The sequence below is a fragment of the Halichoeres trimaculatus genome, unplaced genomic scaffold, assembly GCF_033239565.1.
Source record: "Halichoeres trimaculatus isolate MK-OKI-2021-1 unplaced genomic scaffold, fHalTri1.1 fHalTri1_scaffold_12, whole genome shotgun sequence".
In the NCBI taxonomy this organism is placed as follows: domain Eukaryota; kingdom Metazoa; phylum Chordata; class Actinopteri; order Labriformes; family Labridae; genus Halichoeres; species Halichoeres trimaculatus.
This window is the reverse complement of record NW_027437190.1, coordinates 10,253,657-10,272,507: the sequence shown is the minus strand read 5'-3', so window position 1 is coordinate 10,272,507 and position 18,851 is coordinate 10,253,657. Positions and strand designations below refer to the sequence as shown.

The 18,851-nt window shown below is 39.8% G+C and overlaps 3 protein-coding genes across 3 annotated transcripts; all 3 read left to right on the top strand.

The window, feature by feature from the left end:
• Nucleotides 1-399: 399 nt before the first annotated feature.
• LOC141801132 (hepcidin-like) lies at nt 400-906 on the top strand. The gene is made up of 3 exons (XM_074684066.1): nt 400-495; nt 582-659; nt 820-906. Exons 1-3 carry the CDS (start codon nt 409-411, stop codon nt 904-906), a joined length of 252 nt encoding a protein of 83 aa, XP_074540167.1. The 5' UTR covers nt 400-408.
• Nucleotides 907-6,271: 5,365 nt separating this feature from the next.
• Nucleotides 6,272-13,237, top strand: LOC141800568 (interferon-induced protein 44-like). Its single transcript, XM_074683177.1, has 9 exons — nt 6,272-6,449; nt 7,929-7,977; nt 8,293-8,343; nt 8,427-8,460; nt 8,529-8,741; nt 12,251-12,400; nt 12,577-12,748; nt 12,829-12,929; nt 13,004-13,237. The coding sequence occupies exons 1-9, from the start codon at nt 6,272-6,274 to the stop codon at nt 13,235-13,237; spliced, it is 1,182 nt and encodes a 393-aa protein (XP_074539278.1).
• A 1,785-nt stretch (nt 13,238-15,022) lies between these two features.
• Nucleotides 15,023-15,784, top strand: LOC141801120 (hepcidin-like). Its single transcript, XM_074684044.1, has 3 exons — nt 15,023-15,109; nt 15,458-15,535; nt 15,689-15,784. The coding sequence occupies exons 1-3, from the start codon at nt 15,023-15,025 to the stop codon at nt 15,782-15,784; spliced, it is 261 nt and encodes an 86-aa protein (XP_074540145.1).
• The last annotated feature ends 3,067 nt before the right edge of the window (nt 15,785-18,851 follow it).

Below are 18,851 nucleotides of genomic sequence, written 5' to 3'. Positions count from 1 at the left end.
CCAACTTGGTTGAGGTCTTTTCAAATGCTGCTGCTCTTCTGTATCACAACAGTGTGGTATCAGTTTGACATGTGTGCATCCAGTCTTTAATTGAAAAGGTTTTTTTTTTTTTTTTTTTAACGGTCCATGACAGCCTACCGTACATTATGTTACATTTTGTATGTTGTTTTCTATGCATATGAGAACATTTTATGTAACCCAAAACTTACAGGGTTTCACCCCTGAGGAGTTTCCCATTCTTTTTCCCAGCATCCCTCAGAGTGATGAAAGCTTATTGATAGCAGCAGATACTGTGCAGTATAAGTATCGGTGAGTATAAATATCAGCACTTCTCCTGCCTCAACCATCAGTCAGAAGAAACAGAGAAAGGATTTGAGAAGAGTCACCAATAAACAGAGCATCTCAGAGATGAAGACTTTCAGAGTTGCTGTTGTTGTAGCCGTCGTGCTCACATTCATGCTCATTCAGGAGAGCTCTGCTGTCCCTCACACTGAGGTAAGAGCTTTACTTTTACTCCATTAAGAGAAGATATCTGCTTTAAATGTTTAGCAAAGCGATAAAATTGGGTTCTCATTCAACAGGTTCAGGAACCTGAAGGCATGATGATTATTGACAATCCAGTTGCTGAAGATCCAAAGACTTCCTGGGGCTCATGGACGGTACATTCAGCTAACTGAATGAGTTAAGACAAACATCAAAATTAACTCAGACACAAGTGGAAGTGTTGTTTACAGAAGAGCTTTGAGGCTCAGAGGGTAAAAAGCAGAGTGATTGATGCTTCTAATAAACTCTTTGTTTGTGTCTTTTGTCCTCTCACAGATGCCGTACAACAGCAGACAGAAGCGTGGCACCAAGTGTAAATTTTGCTGCAGATCTGGTGGCTGCGGGCTGTGCTGCAAGTTCTGAAGATTATTCGGAAAATCAATTAGTCCTCATTTGATTTGAAACCATTCAACAACCACTTTATGTTAAAATGAGTGTTTACTGTTGACCATCCCAAATAAATTGAAGTAACAAACAGGCTCGGTGTCACTGAGTCACTTCATCAGTGGTTTTCCAAACATTGTTAGACAAATAATGATCCCTTCTTATGTTTATTCAACACCTACTACAAATAAAGTTTTAATCTCTAAATGTCCTTCTTTTCTCTGCACAAACACTAACCATGAACATATTTAATGTTCTACAATGATAACTTATAAAGCAAAGACCACTAGGCTATCTGCGCTCCTGTTACAAAAGATATATATCACTGAAACTTAAACTTGTGAATACAGGGTGGGCCAGAAAGATTTACCCATCGTATATCTGTATTTTGTTCGCTTAGCTTTTTTCCTAGAAACGTACAATTTTTGGATGTTTTTTCTTAAAAGGCATAGCCATTTTGATGTACCTGAGTTACTACTTATGATTGTCGAGTCAAAGGGTAAGAGCGACCTGATTGTGGCCTTGAAGGAGGCTGGACTGACAACAATGCAAATCATGAAAAAAGTGAATGTTTGTTGTAAGACTGTCTACAATGTCATGAAACGAAACAAGGAGACTGGCAATACCACCAGCAAGCCAATCCCTGGAAGAAAACGTTCAGTCTGGACCAAAAGTGTTGTTGAGATGGTGAGGAAGAGAATCCGAAGGAATCCTCGCAGGAGCATGAGGGCAACAGCAAAGGAAGTGAACATCTCAAGACCTTCACTGAGAAGAATCGTCAAACAGGATCTCAGACTGAAAGCACTAAAAATGCAACACAGACAACTGATTTCAGCCGCTTATTTGAAAAAAAAAAAGGACTTGACAGGGGGAAAATGATGCTGCAGGAGATCCAGAGTGCCACAGACAAAGTCCTGGTTTGTTCTGATGAGAAGATCTTCACCGTTCAGGCAGTGGTCAGTTCCCAGAATGACAGGGTTTATGAACATAGTGCAGAGCATCTACCCGAAGACTGCAGAGCTCATTTTGGTCGTCAGAAGCCAGCTGGAGTCATGGTGTGGGCTGCTGTTGCATCCGATGGCTCAAAGTCTCCTGTGGTCTTCATTTAGGAGGGTGTGGAAGTGAAAATGAATAAAGCGTTGCCTTGGTGTACCAATGTGTTTGGAAACCAGTCTTCACACAGGATGGAGCACCAGCTCACACATCCAATGTTACACAGGCCTGGTTCGAGCAGCACTCTCCTGGCTTCTGGGACAAAAGCATGTGGCCTCCATCAAGTCCAGACATCAATCCAATGGACTTTGCGATCTGGTCTATCCTGGAGAGGGAGGTCTCAAGAGTATTTCACAGCAGTGTCACCGCTTTGAAGACAGCTCTGATGAAGTCATGGTCAAAACTTGATGCAGTGCGGCACTCATGCCAGGCAGTGCCAGGTTGTCCCCAGGCTATGATAAAGGCAAAGGGTGGCCATGTTGAGATGTTAATCTTTTTGGTGACAGAGAATACAGTATATAAACTGTGTTCAATGTTTGTTATGTTTGTCTGCAAGCGCTTTTGAATGGTAACACCCTGTGAAACAAAAGTGATTGTTTTTGCTTTGAATGCTACACTGCCTAAAACATGTGTGAGAAGTTTCTTCAGCTCTGTCACAAGAAATGTTCATGTTTGTGCAGAATCTAACATTATCCAAAAGAAGTATTGACTGACCCTGACTGTCAATACAACTGTGTGAGAGAAAGATACTAAGATGTAGACATCATAGAAAACTGCACCGGCGAGTGTCCTTTTTTTTTTTAAGAACACAGATTTCTGCTTTGCACTGTCAAAAGAGGAGCTCAGTGCACCCTTAATATTCAAAGACAAGCAATGTTTGCAAATCCAGTGATGAAGTGACTCAGAAACACTCAGTGTGTTTGTAACTTCACTTTAATAGGCTCAAAAATAAGAAGTTTTTAGATTAAGTTTTATTGCATCAGGAGCAAAAGACTGGACATTTTTAATTTTATTAATCCACAACTTTTTTTAAACTATAAAAGTTTGCCAGATCAGTTGTTCATGTGCAACTTGAAATGCATACAATGAAGAAATCACGATACATGATCAATAACATTTATATTCAACTTTTACACTTGTGGTTTTTCTGACCAACAATTCATTTCTGAGCAAACTAAGTTTCTTTTTTTAATTACATATTGAGCAACAACCAACTTTCTCCTACCCTTTTATCAACACAGTGTTTCAACATTATTTCCAGTCACACTGACCTGTCGTTGTATTGTGGCAGGTTGGTGAGTACAGTCAGGCTCAGAGTCAGAGATGGTTATTCACAGTTTCACAAAGGACAAGAGACATGAGATGAGTTTATCTGAAATAGCATCCACATTACTGGGTCAAATTTGTCACCTGGTTTTAAGTTCTGCCACACAATGAAAGTGTCACAAAACATGCAGACGTATAAAATATCTTAATTTTTTTAAACACGAAGAGACCCCACAGAGTAATTCACCTTTTAAGTTACCCAGCCATGAAGATCACACTTGTCTTTTCTTACTGTCTGACTATCCAGTACTTCCACTGCAACAACCCAGAACTTTACCTGTAACTACTGGTCAACATCTGGAACCAGGCTGGATTATAAAGTGAACACTTGTTGGCTTTACTTATTGTGTAAATACCCACTATTAGTGTGCGCTTTATAATTAAAAAATGCAAAACTATACAGAATAACTGTAATGATACAGGACTACACTGTAAAAAAAAAAGCAACGACAACAAGAACAACAACAAAACAAACAAACAAACAAAAAACGACAAAAGTGCCAACAGCAAAGTTTCCAGATGAATACCGTAAAAATTACAATCAAACACTCTAACATAGAACTATGTGAAATAACATACAGGACCAGATTTTACAGTCAACATAGATTAAAACATGGTATTTCACAGTTTTTAATTGTTCATTATACTGGAAAATAACATATCAATTTAGTCAAAATACATGTATTAATATTTAGTTTCAGAGAAAAATACCATTATTTAACAGATTTTTTCTGAATTATTACAAACACCTTCAATGTAGTGACATTGCAAAGAGTTCTGCAGGGTTCTTGCTGTATTTTACAGCAAAATACTTTTTGTTGTGGTGGTGTTTTGTAAACGTAAGTAAGGAGGGCTCACAGAGGATATAAGACTGCTGAACATATTAGTATTGCATTGGGGAAACAGGCTGCCTGTATAACACTGCATGGAGCGGCTGTGTAATCTTTATTACATTGTTATTAAAAACTGACCAACATAGCAAAGACAATCGACACTTCTGGTTTATTAACACAAAACACACTGTAGAAAATCCCTGGATACGTGGTCTGCACCATGAAACACAGACAGCTGATCTGCCCCCTGGTGCACAGATAGCGAGTCTGCCCCTTGGAGCACAGACAGCGAGTCTGCCCCTTGGAGCACAGACAGCGAGTCTGCCCCTTGGAGCACAGACAGCAGGTCGGCCCCATGGAACACAGACGGCCTGTCCAGCCCCTGGAGCGCAGACAACCAGTCCGCCTCTTGGAGGAGAGACAGCCAGTCCGCCCCTAGTAGCACAGATAGCTGCTTCTTGCCATGGAGCACAAACATGCTGTGCCCCTGCACAGCAGGGTTTCATAGCCACAGCCCCTCCCTCCTCACTCTGTGCTTTACTGTAAAATAACAGGGAAAAGTAAAATTTGGGACAAAAACTGGTGGAGGACAAAGTGACCAGTAGCGCATGAGAGGAAAATGTTTCCAGGAGAAGAGTAGTGTGTTCTGTTTGTAGGTTTTTGGTTTTAAAAACCTGTCACTGATCAAAGAACAATTCATTCATTTTTACAGATTTTTTTTTTTACTTTTTACAGTGAAGTCCTGTACTTTTACAGTAACTTCTGTAGTTCTGTGTTTTTCCAATGTTTGACTGTAATTTTACGGTATTCGTATTAAAACTTTGCTGCCAGTGCTTTTACTGTCTTTTTTGTTTGTTTTTGTTATTTTGTTGTTCTTATTGTTGTTGCTGTTTTTTTTTTACAGTGTAGTATCTTTACAGTAATTTTACGTAGTTCTGCATTGTAACAGTTTTTGAGTGTAATTTTATGTTTTTTGTCTTCAAACTTTTCTGACAGTGCTTTGACTTTTTTTTTTAATAGTGAATTGCAACCATGAGTAAGGAGGGTACAGAGGGCAGCAATACAGTTTTGTATCCTTTATTTTATTTATTTATTTATTTTTTGAAAAACAAAAAAATTACTTTAAAAAATTAAGAGTTAAGAACATACAATTAGTTTTTCTTTTTTTTACAGTGTAAAATTACTGAAAATATCTGTAAATCTGCTAGCATATTGTTGTTTCATAAGAAAACAGGAAAAATCTGTTAAAAATTACAGACCATTTCTTGTAAAATTGCATTTTTTAAACAGTGTTGTCTGGATCTGAAAGGACATTTGAAAAGACTTGGAATCTATTTTTGTCAAATGTCAAAAGCACTGACTTTCACTGTAAATTAGACCAAGAACCAAGACTGAAAAATCCTGAAACTCTAATTATTGTCTTTTGTTGTTGTTGATCAAAAAGCAGTTGCACACGCTACATAGATGTTTGCAATTGGAGCTGATAAGGGTAATATGTAATAGCAATGAAGAAAGAGTTTAAAAAAAAAAGCAAAGACAGAAAGAAAAAAGAAATGTGGACAGCAGGTTAAACATCGTCTTTTTACATGGTTTTATCTGGAATTCAACCCCTGTTTAATATTTTTATTGTAAAAACCCTAACTCTGGGGGACCTTTGGTCTAAACCAGAAACTGCCACATCCTGTTTACCAGAGCCTCACTTCTACTCTTCACAATGACAAACAGGAAAGCTTGAAGTTTGATCAAATATAAAACTCTATCACACTGATGACCTATGTTTGAGATAAAGGACAGACATTGACCGGCACTGGCACTGACTCATGTTGAAAGTGAAAGGATTAAACTCCTGCAGTCACACCCTGCACCAGATGCAGTGATGAAAAAATGGAAGATGGTTTCCCCCAATGGTTAAATCTTTATAAAAATCAAACCTGACCTTCTGATGTGAAGGAACATGAAGGTTGGAACTAGGGATGTACGTGACTAGTCGTTGAATCGTTTAACTGCCTACTCATTTATTAAACGTTTAGTATTTTATTAGTCGGTTAAACGCTGCACGCTTCTGCCTCGGCTGCTTTGTATTCAGACAGGGAGAGAACTGCTCCTTCTCCCCTCCCCCCATGCTCCCCCCACACGTCATGTAGGGGGCAGGGCATCAAAGTTTGGGGAAGAAAGTTGGGTGAAGTGGGGAAATGGCGGCGCTACCGCGCAAGAAAATCAGCACTATTTGGCAGTGTTTTGACGCAGCAGATGACAACAAGGTCGCCTGTCGGCTGTGTAAGCAGACACTCGCTTATAACCACTCTACCGGAGCGATGAGAAACCACATTCATAGTAGACACCTCGATGTTGACCTGCAAGGCGAAGATGGTGAGACCCGGCTCGGTCACACAAAAACACCGCTAAATAAGGCTCTAGTTCTCATTGTGTCGCTTCGTCCTGGCAGACTACCTTCGTTTGTTTATATCTGGCACGCTGCGCGCGCGGACTGATACACTAAGTAGCGAGAGCTTCGTAGCCAGCTGTGGCTCTGCAGCGGAGGTAGCGCCGTTTTACGACACGATGAGAACTAGAGCCTTATTTAGCAGTGTTTTTGTGTGAAAGTAACACGCTGAAAATTCTCTAAATAAAGCCTGAATGCAGACCGATATCAGATTTTTTCGGTGGGAGTCTGTTTACTTGTGTTTTTGGTCAAGTAAAATATGGCCCCGTCTGAGTGCAGAGGAAACCGGCAGACGAGCAGGGAGGGGGTGTTTGGTGCGAGTGCTCTGGGCTTCTGCTGCACAAAATCACTGCTGTAGGGGTCATTTCTGCCCTGAACCTTGTGATAGGACCCAACTTGTTCCATCCCGGAGTATGTGCCAGGGTTTTCAGGGAAATTCTATTCTAGGCTACTATGTTGTATGTTTGGAATTGTCATTCTGCTGCATCCAAGTTTCATACTGAAACAGAATTCATAATAAATGCCATGCATTGCATTAACAAACGCATCAGAAATGGATTTCTCTTTAATTTGTTCAACTTTATTCAGTCAGTTGTTGTTACATCAATAAGATTTAAATAAACAGTCTATCCTGAATGTTTGGGCTAAAATAGCTCCTAAATACACATTTGCGTTTAAAACTTTTAACTTAATATGTGTATTAAATTGCAAGTTTTCTTACTTATGTTTGCTTATAGACTAGTCGACTAGTCGCAAATAAAATTTGAGACTAGTCGGCTAGGAAATTAGTCGAAATTCCCATCCCTAGTTAGAACCAGACCTGTAGGTCCAACACAATAATAAAAATACTCAAAAGTTGATTGAAACCAAAGTTTATATCTAAAATCACCTGAACCCAGAGGCAAAGGTGAGGATCAGATTGCAGAGGGATGACCATTGGCTTCTGACTGAACTGCAGGGCTGATGGGAGGAGAGGACAGGCCAGGTGAGTAATGGGTAAAGGAGTAACTGGTGGGCAGGTGGACAATAATAGGAGGGTTAAAGACAGATGAGAAGACTGAGTATGAATTTCCTGAAGTAAACACACACACACCAAGTCAATAAATCAATCAACAGATAACTAACTAACTAACTAACTAACTTACTAAATAAATAAATAAGTATTGATGTATTTTCAGAAAAAAAAGTCTTCTTAGTCTTATTATGGGTCGCATATTGTTGCATGAATTATTTGTAATAAATGAAAAAAAAACGATCTTCCAAAGAGTGAGAAAAATTCACAGTTTACTGTCTCTAAATTAAAATAATGTCTTAATATAAGAAACTCAAGCCTCGAGTGGTCTGCTTGTAAGTCACATGACAAAACAGAAACTAAACTCTAAGTGAAAGTTACTCTTTAAACTCAGCACCCAGCTCTTGTGAAGACTCACTGAGACCGGAGCTCCTGAAGAAAAGGTAAGACTGACTTTAACTTCATCTCTGACATGACCTTTATCTTTTCAATTAGCAACACTTTTAGACATCAGCCCCCAATAGAACATGCTCTCTGCAGCTTCCTTTTCTTTCTTTATCAAACCCACTTCAAGTGAGAGTTAGATAGAACAGCTTGATAGAAACTGGATTAGGTTTTTAAAGAAAAAGTAGACTTGTTGGTTTCTGTTCTGCTGTGATATAAATGTGATCCATATTGCTGCATGTTGTGAGTCGCAGAGTCACCTGAACAGATTACTGTGCACGATTTCACTCAGTGATGTTAATGTTTCTTTACAGGCATGGGACAAAAAAAATCAAAACCATCCCCACCACCCCCACCACCTTCCCGTAAGACCCCTCTAAATTACAAACATGATTTCAGTCAGAGAAACATTTAGTGATGCTTCATGCTGTTTCTGTCTGTCCTTCAGCCTGTCTGAGGCAGCCATGGCGATGTCTGTCAGAGTGAGTCTTCTTCTCAGTAACACACTGGCTCTGTTAGCTTATCAACAACCTGCTTGTAACAATCATAGTGCTGCTTTAACAGGAACTCACAGGAACTCCTCAGCTTCATCAGATCTTACCGACCACGAAACAGAGACGTTTCACACCTCCGGATCCTGCTCCACGGCATGGTCGGTGCAGGAAAATCCAGCTTCATCAACTCTGTGGACAGTGCTCTCCGAGGTCACATCACCAACCGAGCTTTGACTGATGCAAACTCAGGGAGCAGCTTTACTCTGACGGTAAGATAGACAGTAGACTGATGGTTCAGAGCTAACATTGCTCTTTATGAAGCTTACATAGTCTCTAGTTTAAAACAAAGCATCTGACTGCAGGAGACACTGATGTTAGTTTTATCTGCAGCATTAATGATGTGATTTAACAAACCACTTCCGATAAATTATGTTGTAAACTCAGTTGATTGGACCTGATTTGGAAAGGCACACACCCTTCATGTAACATCTACCAGATTAAATTTTGTTCACATGAGGAATGTAATCTTATTGTGTTACATGAACTTATTTTATTTAAGTCAATTCAAAGACCCACCAAGAGCTGTTTTTTGATTATATCATACAGGAGAAAGTAACCTGTATTTTAAGCTGAACTGTTTATCTGATAATTTCGTTTTTGGTTAAAGACATTAAAAGAGACAACAGTGAAGCCTCTGGTGTGTTTCTGAGAGGAAGTCATGAAGATAGCTCTCCCTGCACTGTAAAAGGCAAATTTTTAATTAGTTGAAGTAATGTAATTTTTTTAAATAAATCAAACTCCACATGTATTTTTGTGTATCATATCAACTTGAAACTCTGCGTTGCCATAACTGAAAAAAGGACACAGTTAGACCAACATAATTGAGTTGTTTTAACTGTTAACACCTAAATGAATTAAGTTCTTTGTAAAGAAGTTAATAAGTTTAATTAACTAACTAACTAATTTACTAAACATTTTTAGCAAATTGAAAATTTACATCCGTCCAACTTAAAGTTTTCAATTGTTTCAACTCAATAATCTTCAAAACCCATGCTACGTGGAGACAGTGTGTCTATGCTCCAGGGCACAGACCAGCTGTGCTCAATGGCATTGATTGGCTGACTGTCCATGCTCTACTGTCAGTAATGGTAATTTAAATATAACTGAAAAAAAAGTTTATAATTTTTAATCATATTTTCAAAATAGCCCAACATAGCATAGCCCATCAACATATCAATTAACAATAAAACACCAAACATGCTGGGAAAAAAATCATTAGGTACATGGTTTATGCTACAGGACACAGACAGCAGATCCTGCCAAGCGGAGCACAGAAAGCATTTCAGTATAAAGCGGGGTCCAATATCAACTGCATTCCCTCCTCACTCACGGTTAGTATTAAGTCAATAAAATAGGCTGTAAAGTAAACTTTACAAGTAGACTTACAGTAAACTCAATTTAAAAGGGCATATTGAAGGTTAAATTTTTTTTTTAGTTAACGCTCAACATGGTCTAATAAAGGCAGTAGATTAAAGGTATAATTGGTAGTTTGATTTAGATACTCTTTTTGTTATGCTGGTCTCAAATGATCTATATGTCCCGATGGCAAGAAATACATGATGTGTTCTTAAAATAGAGCGGAAAATATCCGCTATCTACAGCAGGAGTAAAACAGGGAAAACACCAACCAATCGTCATCCAGGGACACCTTGTTTGTAAACCAATCAAATCCCGTCGCCGTTCTGCCCGCCTCCTGCACGTACACTTCACTGGCGTGCACATGATTCAGTGCGCGTGGCCAAGCTGAGAAGGAAGGAGCAGCGCTGCAGAATGGCGGAGAAGCTACCTATACCTCGATTGCCCGTTGCCGCTCCTCCAGCTAATCAGAGCAAGAAAAGAAAGAGGCTTTCTTTTCTTGGTCTGTTCCCCTGCCTCTAACTACTGCCCCTCTCGCTCGACCTCGGGCCTGTCCCCTCTGACCTGATAGGGTACTTAACTCTGGGCTGTAGTTCGGATCAGAGTCTAATAAACTCTCACCACAGGGGCTCTGACAAGCAAAAAAAAAAACAAAAAACTGTAATATTTGGTAAGTCCTAGAGAAAATGTACATATACTGTTTGTATTATAGCTTTACTCCTGATATCGTGTCACAGGTAAAAGTGGACGATTCTAGCATGACAGTCGCGAGTAATGACAAAAGTCAAGTTTGTTTATTGTTTTTTTAGCTTTACATTTTAACGTTTTGGTGTTTCCTTACCTCCAAATGAGACATGACTCCAAGTAGTGCAAAACATAAAATGATGTGCTGAGTCCGTCTTTCAGTCATTCACAATCATAGTTGTGAATCAGTGGCGCCCATGCATGTGAGCAGGGGCGTTGCTTTGAGGGAGCCCCAAGGGGAGGGGGAGGAGGGGCTGACGAGATGCTACATTCATATTCATGCTAGATTTTCAGGACTGTCAACCCTGCCTTTAAGTCAATCACTGATTTTGTGTGATATGCAACAAAAAATGCTCAAATTTAAAGGAAGAAGAGGCTCTTTTGGATGGATGGATGCAGAAATATTAGCTTATCAGGACATTGAGTCCACTTTTTCCAACTTGGTGAGTTAGCTTTCGTGCTAAGATTCGTTTTTGTGCAGCTGACGAGAGGGTACTTTATTGCTGCATTGGTTTCAAAAAATACCAGTCTTCCGTGCTGCCCGTTTCTCGACAGGAAGATTGATGTGATGGAGTCTATTTTATAAAGTCTATGGATGGAGTACATGATGGGATACCGAAGCCAGGTCCGGGTGAGACTGACGCGGCTGCTGTCCCATCAGACAACTACTGCTTCACCGGCAGCAGCAGCCTCTAGCCCGGCTCCTGGTGACAGACGTAAACAATGATTGCCATAGATTCAGCCCGAGGTTCAACCCAACGGGAACGTGAGCTAGGTCTTGGTTTTTTGACACTGGATCAGTTGATAGACTTCTGATAGACCTCTCTGTCTTTCTCTCTATGGGTTTTACCATGACGGTTCAAAGCACGTTGCTGTACGATCAGCTATGACACATACTACTTATTTTTTTAAGTCAGTGTATCTGATTTCAAACTTTAAATAAGCTGATGTGAACACAGCACTAGGCTACATGTCACTTGCTAACAGCTGTCACTCACAGACAGTCTGATCCATGTTTATTAATGTTAAACTGAGGCAGAAGCAGCGAGACTCCCGACTGTGACGTCACGTTCAAATGGTGTTTTTTTATGCGGAAGTACAAAAACTCATACTAAAATGTCCCCTGGAGACCCTGTGGTTTATTGATTTAGGAATTTCTTTCAGGATATTGTTTTTAAGTTATTTTCCTATCAATTTCTCAACAGTTGCCTTGAACTTGCAATATGCCCTTTAAGACTATTAGTTATATTTACTAACTGTTTTTAGTCTAATTGGTTTCCTAGATTTTTTTCAAGTAAGCTCAACTTGTCACATTTTTACAGTGCATAAAGTACATAAACACCTCTTCAGATTTTACTAAGGGGTTTTGCAGATTATTGAGTTGAAACAACGGAAAATGTTGATTTGAGAGCAATTAAATTATCAAGTTCATTTGACTTAATCATTTGTGTTGACTGAACTTATTAACTTCATTTCAAATAACTTAATTTATTTAGATGTTACCAAATGAAGCAATAAATTAAGTTGGTCCAACCATTTTCTTTTTTCATTGTTGGTTTGAGAAGAAATATCCTTCTTAAATTATATATATGACTCTCTCTCATTCCTCTTCTTTTAGTACAAAACTTACAAAATTGAAAAAGATGCACAGAGCTCTTACTCAGTGGTGTTTAACAACATCATGGGCTTTGAGGAAAACACCAACAATGGAGTCCAGGTGGAGGATGTCATACTGGCCATGAAAGGGCACGTGAAAGAAAATTACAAGGTGCTGTCCTTAAAAAAAGATTCATGCATGTTTTACTGATCCCTGAGTTGAGGGAAAAAAGGAATGATGTAAACACAGTGTCAATCTCCCAATAAAATAAAATATTTAAACAGAATATGTTTCTGCTCTGATCTCTGAAATGAAACAGTATTTATCTGTGTTTTGTTGTTTTACAGTTTAATCCTCTAAGCCCACTGACACAGGGGGATCCAAGCTTCAACTCAAACCCCTCTGTGGACGATAAAGCCCACGTCCTGGTCTGTGTGGTTCCTGCAGGCTCTGTCGCTCTGCTGAGCCAGGCCAAGGTGCAGAAGTTAAGACAGGTCAGAGTAGCAGCCAGTGAACTGGGTAAGTTATCTCTGTGGATTGATCCAGGTGTGTTTATGAAGATACCTCAATAGCTCATGTCGACTTACTGAAACCTGCAGGGATTCCTCAGGTGGCCATTCTCACCAAAGTGGATGAGGCCTGTCCTGAGGTGAAGAAAGATATCAACAACATTTACAAGAGCAAGTTTCTGAAGGAACAGGTGAGTCTGACTTTCTAAATATTATGATGTAATTTTGTTTAAAGCTTTGAGGATAACCTGACTGTGACCTGTAGGTGGAAAAGTTCAGCATGCTGCTGGTTATTCCAATAAACTGCATCTTTCTGATGAAGAACTCTGAGTCAGAAATCTACACGTCTGAAGAGATCAACAGACCCATCCTGACTGCACTGAAGCAGATGGTGACCTACGGAGATGACTTTACCGTGGACTTAAAGTGTGAAAGAAAACAACTAAAAAGAAAACACAGCAACAATGAAGGAAACGCAGAGACAAATAAGAAAACATAACAAAGGCGCAAGCGGCGGTAAGCCTGCCCCCACACCCACTGCTTTACCTGTAAGTACCGTATTTTCCGCACTACAAGGCGCTTCGGAATATAGGGCGCACCTTCAATGAATGGCCTATTTGTAAACTGTTTTTCATATATAGCGCGCACCGCATTATAAGGCGTGCACACTAGTAGTGGGTAGTTACACAACGAGTAAAGCCAACAAGTGTTCACTTTATAATCCAACTGTTAACCAGTAGTTACAGGTTAAGTGCTGGGTTGTTGCAGTGGAAGTACTGGACAGTTAGACAATCAAGATGTGTGATTTTAATGGCTGAGTTACTTAAAAGGTGAATTACTATGTGGGGTCTCTGGGTGTTTAAAAAAATAAAGATATTTTATACGTATGCATGTCTTGTCATTATTATGTGAAACACATACTCATCAATACATTACAGCATTTAAGTTTATCATTGGCCTATATAATCTGTATCCATGCTGATTCTTAAGAGGAAGTGACACATCAAGGTTTGCACAGTAAAATCATATGTCCAGGAAAATTACAGTTTTGATTGAAGTTCATGGTAACACAGTAAAACTACACTGTAAGACTCCAGAACTTACACTGTAAGACGCGAGTTTGACCACCCAATAGATACTGCAAAATGTCATGGTGTGTGTGAGAGTTACCCCAAGAGTTGAGGAAACTACAAATTAAGACACAGAAAACTACAATGTAAGACAACAGCACTTACGCTTTAAGACACAAGTGAAAGTACTACACAGGCTCTGCAAAATGATGTGTACATTTCAGAAAGTTATCCCAAAAGTTGAGGAAATTACACTGTAAGAAACGGAAAACTACACTAAGACGCCGGCCGTTTTATAAAGTGCTACCTAATATTTATGTATTTATGTCTAATTGATAGTAACACACATAGGTGAGTTGACCTATCCTCTAAACTTTCAAAGTAAAATCAATGAATCTTGAACAGTTTTCATTCAAATCTTTTCAATCTACAGGTGACCACATGAGTATGAACTCTATTGCTTTTGGAGGTAATATGACCTTTCCTGTAGCGCCACCATCAGGTCAAACTTTCATCTTTGGAGTCAGTGAATTTTGAAAATCTTTCATCCAAACTTTTATTCAGTTTAGTGTGCACATTTATGACTTTCACTGGGTGAGGTGTTGTGCTTAATCAATTCTACTAGATTTTTTCTGAATGATAAACATTAAATGGCGTAAAATTTACCCCAAGAATAAAAGGGGAGGGTTGAGATGCTACAGGTGACTGTTAGATAAATATTCTTCAATTAGAGTTATTCCAGTCCTGCTAACTAACTCTGGGTTAACAGGAGGATAGGGGGATGTTGGTTGTTGCTCGATAACTGAATTAAATCTCAGAAGTCAATGGTCAGTTAGCCAAACCATGAGAGTGAAAATAGAAAGTAAAAAAGTGCTTAAACAATCTGCTCCTGTGCAAACGTTGTTGCTTTATGAAGCATGACTTTGAAGTGCAATGTAATGATTGCACTCCCAGCTAACCAGATCAAAAATAGTTAATTCATGAACAGAATAACAAACAAAAACTCAAAACTTCCAGGCTTTCACTGCTGAGGAGTTTCCCGTTCCCATTCCCAGCATCCCTCAGGGTGATGTAAGCTGATCGATATCAGTAGATACTGCGCAGTTAGTGAGTACAGGTGAGTATAAATATCAGCACATCTCCCGTCTCAACCATTAGTCAGAGGAAACAGACAAAAGATTTGAAAAGAGTCACCAAAACTCTCCGTTTCAAAGATGAAGACTTTTGGAGTTGCAGTTGTTGTGGCAGTCGTGCTCACATTCATGTTCATCCAGGAGAGCTCTGCTGTCCCTCACACTGAGGTAAGAGCTTTACTTTTACTCCATTAACCCCTTGGTGCCTGTTGTTGCAAATTTGCATCATACCCTCTTGATGCAGCTGAGATGACCTTTGTATCCCACTAACACCTATGGATTCATATTCTACACACACCAAAGATCTTATCAGATTCACATTGTCGCAATATGTTGGTCAGGGGATGAACTTCTCATGTCCATATATGATATAATTAACATATGTAAGAATGCAAAACCATATAAAAACAATCTATTTTTTTGAATTGTTTATAAATTAAGGCAGTAAGGGGTTAAGAGAAGATATCTGCTTTAATGTTTTGAAAAGACAGTAAAATTAGGTTTCTTACTCAACAGGTTCAGGAACCTGAAGGCATGATAAGTATTGACAATCCAGTTGCTGAAGATCCAGAGACTTCATGGGGCTCATGGAAGGTATGTTCAGCTGATTTAAGACAATCATGAAAGAGAACCCAAAAACACAGCGGAAGTGTTGTTTTAAGTAAAGCTCTGAGGCTCAGAGGGTAAAAAGCAGAGTGGTTGATGCTGCTAATAAACTCTTTGTTCATGTCTTTTGTTCCCACACAGATGCCTTATGGCAGCAGACAGAAGCGTGGCATCGATTGTAAATTCTGCTGCGGCTGCTGTACACCTCATGTCTGTGAATTCTGCTGCAGATTCTGAAGAATTCAGCTTCAAATACTTTGTTGCTGAGTTCAGTGTAGATCCATTGAGATTTGGCGTTAGTGTGCACTCTGGGGTGTGAAAGTATCATCCATTATATCATCATATTATGTGCAATACTGCTCGTATTACAGAGTATGGCCAATAAATATCAATTGTTCCTTAAAACCTGAGTATTTGTCGACGACTTTTACTTCAATCCAGCACATCTCTCATTACAGTCTCCACAAATGACACAGTACAGCTCTCTGAAATATACAATGGTGACAATTAACCTGCATTACATTACAGCGGATTACTGTCATTAAAACTGTGTTTTCAAACACAAAAAAGAATTTGAACCTGTGTTCAAAAAAGCAAAACTCACCTTTTTGTAATACAAACCAATATGTAAACACCACTGACCTCCATGCTGGGACTTACCTACCACTGAGACCACACAAACTGATGTCAATAAAGTTCAGTTTGAAGATCAGAAAACAGAAGCCCGGCAGGTTAATCTTTGACTGAAAACCAAAGATGAACTTATGAGACTGGACAGAGAAAACTGAGGGTTCAACACCATTTCTTGAAAAACAAAAACAAAAACAACATGTAATCAAAAACTAGAATCATATTCCTGAATAAGAAGACACATGGCTGCAGTCTGCATTGCTCTTGGCCAAATCACACTAGATCTGTCTGTGGTTTATTGCCGTATTGGATGTGATAGGTTGCAAGTCGACGTGTCACCTCGTACTGGCTCGGCTCTGTTGCAGGTCAAAGCCCTCTGAGCTTCAAGACATCTTTTTGTCTTTGCCTGGTGCCACAGTTTTCAATCCATCAATTGCATGGAGCAGATTGAGTGGAACAGGAAGTTTGGCGCTAAATTATCTTACTTTCAAAATAAAATGCACTGTGGTGACAACAGATCATATATAGCTTTCATAAAACAAAAAACTGACATAATGAGTGCAGTCAGGCCAGACATCAACTGCTTTGGGGTTATACAGATCAACATGAATGAGAAGAGGCTCACCATTGGGCTTGGAGACCAGGGAAATCCTTGGTCTTAAGTCTTCAGGTGATTGTGGTCCTGCTACATGCCCGACTGAATACCAAGTGCGACTTGCTTTTCAATAGAGTAAAATAGAATACAACAAATTACAGTAGAATAGAATGTATTTCACCAATCCCCAAAAGGAAATTCAATCACAGCAGCAGCAATTCAAGAAAGTGTATAGTGCAAAAATGTCAAGGATATATCAATAGAATAATATAGAAACACCTAGAAAAAATGTCCATCTGAGACAACAGCATGGCCATAAAAGTCCTATCAGCCACCACCACCCTAGGGTCCAGGATGGAGCTAGTAGAAACACCATTGCAAATGCGACTAGTTTGGTGTTGATGGCCAACAAATGAACCAAATATGAAGATTCCTAAAAATATAAGAAAACAACATTGAGAGAGCTGTTATAACAAGCTGCCACTCAAGCGGCAGTGAGTAATCTAGGCTGTGTTGGGTATTGTATTTCCTAAATGTAACAGCATTGAGTACAGAGCTGCTTCAGCAAGTACACATGCACATGTGCAAGGTAGTGACTGGCATGTGCTTGTTGCTGCCAAGTTGGGAAGTTGAGAGGTCTGATGACACATATCCTACACTGTTCTTATGAACAAGCTTTTAAGTGGTATCAAGGTGATAAATCGGGAGTAATCACAAATCAAGAGTTCAGCTGAAGAACGGGTTTAATAGTGGGAGACTCCCATCGCAATCTGGAGTGTTGGCAGGTATGTTGTGTGGTGTACAGGAGCACTGATACTAATAAACTGATTATGAAGAAGTGCCAGAAACGCTTCAAACTAACTGAACTATCCCTTTGAGGCATTTGTTGAAAAATAAAAATATCTTATTTTACTGGAGTTGTCGTTCTGTGGACAGATAACAAAATGAAGTATTTTTTATATAGCGATAACCATAAAGATTAACACAAGGCCTGTTGGATAATAGATGAATGTGAAAACACTTCCACCAGCCATACACATAACAAAGTATCACAGTGTTAAGGATGTAATATCCTCTGCTGGCCTCAAACAAACAACACCTCCAGAGGCAAGTTCTTATTCCAAGGGTGGTCTGCTGTCCAAGTGCTAAGCAGGCCCGGCTCAGCTCTGTGTGCTCTGCTTGTTATCCTGTACAGCGAGGGGAGGTATGGCATCCAGCCACGGTGGTATGCATGCTATTGTGTTACTCTCAGGATGGCTGGATTGCACCTCACAATTATAATGACCGCAAAGGTCAAGTAAATGGTCCAGTGTTAATTCAATGCAGAAATGATTGGGGAACACACACGCACTCAGATAGACTGTGTGATAGTGTTCTGAATGTTGCAACAACATACAGAGAGGTCAACGTATTGCAAGTGACAAGCAGAACAATGGTGAAACTGTGGCTGCTATTTAAAATGATTTAATTACACCCCCTCCCCTCCACACGCTCACAGAAGTACATGTACACACCAAAACACTCACATATGCTCACAGTCACACACACGCACAGACTGGCAGTCTGGAGCCTGGCGGACTCCAGCTCTGATCCCACCCTCATGCAGCCTTGCAGGGGGCTGAGCGGCATGCCAGGCCTGCCTCGCGCCCAGACGGATGCCCGTTGCACGCCCCCATACCAACAGAGCTGCTGCCAAACCACACAAGGAGATAGTAAATGGGAGCAGAGGGTTCTGTTCAGCTTCCTCACACACAACCACACACCATGTGGTTTATTTTATCTGAGTCACACACACACACAAAACAGAAAGAAGGCAGGCTGCAATTAAGGGGCCTGTTCATCGTTGAACTTACAGTATACTGGGTACATAAATCTCCAAGCTAGCATTTGAAATTGACTTAACTGAAGAGGTTCTGAAGTAAGCAGAGGGTTCGTATGATGTTGTTGTTGAGTGGTGGGGTGGCATGGTGATTTCGTTAACCTTAGTTTATCTTAGTGGGAATACAGACTAAAAACAGCCCTGTGCGCACAGATGAAGGAGAGTCCACTGGCAATGAGACACTTTATGTGAAGGGATGT